Raw genomic sequence first — 5,000 nt, 5'->3', positions numbered from 1 at the left:
TTTTCAAATATTGACTTTGTCTCACTGCACTGGCACATTTATTCAATATTTCTGAAGTATAAACAAGTTAAAAAAAAACAGTGGTATACTGTATGAGATATAAAACAGGACCTGTGCCTTTTACAGAGTCTTAATGTATTTCAGGCTCTACTAGAGCAGGTTTTCCTGCTTGAATGTTGATTATTTTCCTCATATTCTCCATTGTTGCGGCTCCTCTCTTCCCAGTCTGTCAGTAACGCTCTGTTTACTTCCTGTCTCTATGAAGCCCCGCCTTCTGAAAAGCACACTGTGCTCTGATTGGTCAGCTGGAGCGGTGTGTTGTGATTGGTCGAGCGCTTCGAGTGTGTTTGGGATATGCCCCGCCCCTTACCATAACCGCCAGTTTAACACACTACTAACTAACTCAACCAGGCCCCGCCCCTTTATTCTGCGCATTAATTATTATAATGAGGAATATTGTGACGTGTTCGTTCCCCGAAGAAACTCAAGACGATGCCGATATGGTGGACGATATTTTGAAGAATGTCGGCAGCCAAACAGTTTTGGTTCCCATTGACAATTATATGGGAACTTAAACAAAATATTTTCTTTTATGTTCAACAGAATAAAGAAATGAGGGAGAGTAAATAATGGATGTAATCCCCAATAAAACCCTCTGGTGATCTTCGCGTGGTGGTAAAAAATGACCGAATGTTTACATTTTTTATTTTAATTAATGGAATGTACTATATTTTAGTTTGATAATGTTTTTTTGATTTAATATTTTGTATTTTTAGGGGATTTTATGGTACTAAATTATATTTAAGCAGTATTTATAATCCATATATTCACGTTTTGAGCAAAAACCTGAAAATTTAATTTCCAACTTAAACTGTCATAAATCTCGAATGCTTTAGAGCGACAGACTGAAGTTTGATCTCTTTTCAAAGACGACACTTCATTGCGTGTAAAAAGTTCAAAAAAGTGAAACGTTTATTGTAATGAAAAATGCACAAAAATCAAGCGTAGCGTTAGTTCTGGCAGGTCACGTTAGTCAAGCTCGCATCAGCTGACTATCAGCTGATCCACATCTACCTATAGGAATACGACGCCTATCACCATATACATATATAAGCTGCTTCAGTATTATCAGCAACTATCGCGTTTCTCAGGAGCGAATTACCCTCCTCCATCCCCAGCTCCTCCTCTCGTCAGTCAGGATTTGGCATTCTGATTCCCTCCGAATCAGAATAAATTCTCGAATTATGTCGTACTTTAAAATCTTGAATTAATGATATCTGCAATACAGTCATGTTGGTTCTGTTCTGTTTACCCCAAGGGGGGTTATTGCTGCTCTCCCTGCTCTTATCCATGCTAGGCTGCTAGGAACGGAACCATACCGCCAATCCAAATTGTATGCTAATTGTCAATCATATATGACGATAGTGGTCCTGACAGAAATACTTTTACATTTTTTTTAATGAAATATATATTTTCAAAACACGCATTTTACTCTAAAACTGCAAGAAAATCAAAGCCATAAATCTAAACAAGTTTTGCTCCAAATTTGAGCTTGATATCTAAAAAAATATGAAAATGGCATTTAATAAATATTATTATTGCATAATAATGATAAGGCTGCAGTATTTTGTATTTTTAGGGGATTTTATATTTACGCTGTATTTATAATCCATATATGCACGTTATTCACGTTTTGAGCATAGACCTGAAAATCTTAAACTGGTAAATCTTGAACGCTTTAGAGCGACAGACTGAAGTTTGATCTCTTTTCAAAGACGACACTCGGCAGATTATTGCTGAAGTGAGAAAAGTTTTATAAAAAGTGAACTTAAAAGTTACAGAATTTTACATTTATTGTTATGAAAAATATACTATAAAAATTTATATTTAAAATTTTTATTATGAAATATATATTTTCAAAAAATATTTTATTATAAATACAAAACAAATTTTACTCTAAAACTGCAAGAAAATCAAAGCACTAAACCTAAACAAGATGTGTTTGAAATATGAGCTTGATATCTAAAAAAAAAAATAGAGCTTTCAGTGAGATGTTGTTCGGCTGCAGTACCAAACGCTTCCACTAGAGGAAATTCGTTTCATTCATTTCCAATGTGTCATTTCTGACCGTGAGGAGCACAAGTGGGACTATTTCTTTCAGGACCATTTAAACTTTTTGAATCATGTCCATGATTTGTGTGTGTGTGTGTTCACACAGCAAGTGCCAAAACCTTTACGAAGTTTTGTACCATTCCGAAGAAGAAGAAAAAAAAAACTTAAATTTTACCGACCGAAGAGCACCAGAGGGTTTTAACAGTACATCACGCAGTGTTTCTCACACCAGACTCAACATCCATCAGTCGATCAGGTTTACCTGCACATTTGGTGCGGGCTCTCAGCGGGGGACCCGGGGCCCCGGTTCCTCCATCCAGGGGCCGCGTCAGCAACACGCTGATCTCGTACTCCGTGTCGGGGTCCAGGTGGCCAATCTTGTGAGAGGTTTTGTCGACGGGCTGCAGGTCGTACATGGAGCCGGAGACGGTGCGGTACTCCACCTCGCGGCTCACGATCGGCCCGTCTCCGTTGATGGAGTTAGCGTTGAGCTGGATCCACAGATACGTGGCTCCCACCGCCATCAGCTGAGGAGGAGCGATGGGGACCGGCGGCTCTAGGGCACAAACACCACATTCAGTGTTAAAGGAGTCCAATAATGCGCTATTCACAAGTAAAATGAGTCTCTGATGTCCCCAGAGTGTGTGTGTGAAGTTTTAGCTCAAAATACCCCACAGATATTTTTATATAGCATGTTAAAAATCGTCACTTTTTGAGGGGGAGCAAAGACGTGCCGTTTTTGTGTCTGTCCCTTTAAATGCAAATGAGCTGCTGCTCCCGGCGCAGGGGGCGGAGCTACAACAGCTTGCACACACACATGCACTGAAAATTTCAATAACTTTTAGACTTTTATGTTCAAACCAGAGTCAGACAATGATGGAGAGACTCAAGAAGAAGTGACAACATGTAGAAGCAACAGGACATTTCTGAATGGTTAGTTGATGAATTTATGAAGCTGATGTGTAGTTATCTTCTAGTCACTGATTAGCATATTCTGTCTTGATAATCTATAAATCACGTTCTCGGGGGCGGGGTTTATGTAGATTTTAGGGTTTGTGATGTCACTAACCCGGGAGGAATGTTGTGTAGTTTCTACCAGCCGTTTGTTGTAGTCCTTAAAAAGTGATTTCTTTAAAAGCAAATATCTCCCTTTGCTTTGAACTTTGAGCGTCGTAACTTTGCAGATGTTGTTTATGCTCAAACAGCAACATTACACACTAACTAAAGTTAGAAAAGTCAAATCATAATCAACCACCCCTTTAACAAGAGTGGGAAGCAGTCTGTGTGTGTCATTTCATTTGATCCACTCAAATGATCACACACCGTGCAAATAAAAATGATAAAAACATAAAGCTTCGGTGACCAGAATCAAACTCCTTCCGGCTGACGATCACAACACACTGCTTGCGTCTGAAATGAAAGACGTTTACAGTGTGTGAGAGTTCGGGATACGAGCATTGATGAACACATCAAAAATGATCATCTACAGCGTCTCAGTCCTCCGGCGAATACACACACACACAATAAAACATTATCGTTCATATTTACTATATATTTACTCAGGAATCACTCAGAGGAGAAATGAAGAAGCTCAGCGCTTTCTGTCTTGTTTCCAGTCCAAATAACTCAAAATTCTTAAATCAAGAAGCATTTACTAGATGAGTAAAATGCCATTAGATATTATGTCTTGTTGTCTGGGGGAAAAAAAGTAAATTAAGTGAGTTTTTCCTTAAAACAAGCAAAATTATCAGCCGATGGGGGTCAGAAAAACAAGATTCTTTTTCTTGTTTTAAGCAAAAACTCACTTAATTTACTTTTTTTCCCCCAGACAAAAATACTAAGGACCCTATTTTAATGATGTGAAACGCAAGTATCAAACGCGAAACGCAAGTAACTTTGTGGGCGGTTGCTATTATACCGGCGGGATAAATGACTCTCTGACGCAAATCTCTATGTGTTGGTCTGAAGTAGCTTCATTACTCATAGGTGTGGTTTGGGCGTAATGTGAAATAAACCAATCAGAGCGTCATCTCACATTCCCTTTAAGAGCAGGCGCGCTTGTTCCATGGCGGATTGCTATTATAATGGCGGGTTTGCCAGACGCACGCCAGGAGCGGTTCACAGCCGAGGAGACAGCCGAGGAGACTGTGAGAACACGCCTCCTCTTCGCTGAACCGCCCCCCGGGAGCGCAAGTTCATTCCCTAATTTACCAACGTGCGTCTGTGGAGGGAAGAGTCCGCTGTGCGTCTGTGGAGGGAAGAGTCCGCTGTGCGTCGGGAGCAGAATAGGAATGATACATGCGTCGCTGTACAAAGTCAATTGCGCTGGGTGAGAGATAGGGCCCATAATGTCTTGTTGTCTGGGGGAGAAATCTAAATGAAGTGAGTTTTTGCTTAAAAAAAAAAAAAAAAAAAAAAAAAAAAAAGGGGATAAAAAAAATCTTAATTCAAATGAAAAACAAGATTATTTTTCTCACCCCATTGGCAGATCATTTTGCCTTTTTTAAGCAAAAACTCACTTCATTTAGATTTTTTCTCCCAGACAACAAGACATAATATCTAATTACTCATCCAGTAAATGCTTCTTGTTTTAAGAATATTTAGATATTTGGACTGGAAACAAGACAAAAATACTAAGATAATCTTGTTTTGCAGTGCAGGAGTGTGTTTCTGTGGCGTGAATCAGTCCATAGATTCACGCGTGTTTGTATTGACCGACTGCAGATGGTGACCCCAGACCGTGACCCCGGAATACCCATAATCCTCCACTGCTAATCAAACATCACCTCAGACGAGCCACTTAATCCCGCTCTATAAACTCTGTCTCGCTTCTTCTTTAATCCAGTCGTTTGTCTTTTGTCTGCAGTTTCACGTGCGCAGGGAGATGT

General features: G+C 39.6%; 1 protein-coding gene across 5 annotated transcripts in view; it reads right to left on the bottom strand.

The window, feature by feature from the left end:
- The window catches only part of LOC309501029 (receptor-type tyrosine-protein phosphatase mu), a 299,591-nt gene that overhangs the window by 171,152 nt on the left and 123,439 nt on the right, over positions 1 to 5,000 (bottom strand). For all 5 annotated transcript variants that reach the window (XR_014206757.1, XR_014206758.1, XM_082172944.1 and 2 more), the window contains exon 7: positions 2,375 to 2,668. Coding sequence is in view for 3 of the 5 variants with exons in the window: in XM_082172944.1 (XP_082029070.1) it covers positions 2,375 to 2,668 (294 nt within the window). In the remaining 2 variants the exon portion in view is untranslated. The remainder of the gene's footprint in view (positions 1 to 2,374; positions 2,669 to 5,000) is intronic.

This window comes from Leuciscus leuciscus (assembly GCF_965113295.1).
Source record: "Leuciscus leuciscus genome assembly, chromosome: 6".
In the NCBI taxonomy this organism is placed as follows: Eukaryota; Metazoa; Chordata; class Actinopteri; order Cypriniformes; family Leuciscidae; genus Leuciscus; species Leuciscus leuciscus.
This window is presented reverse-complemented; position numbering and strand designations above follow the sequence as displayed.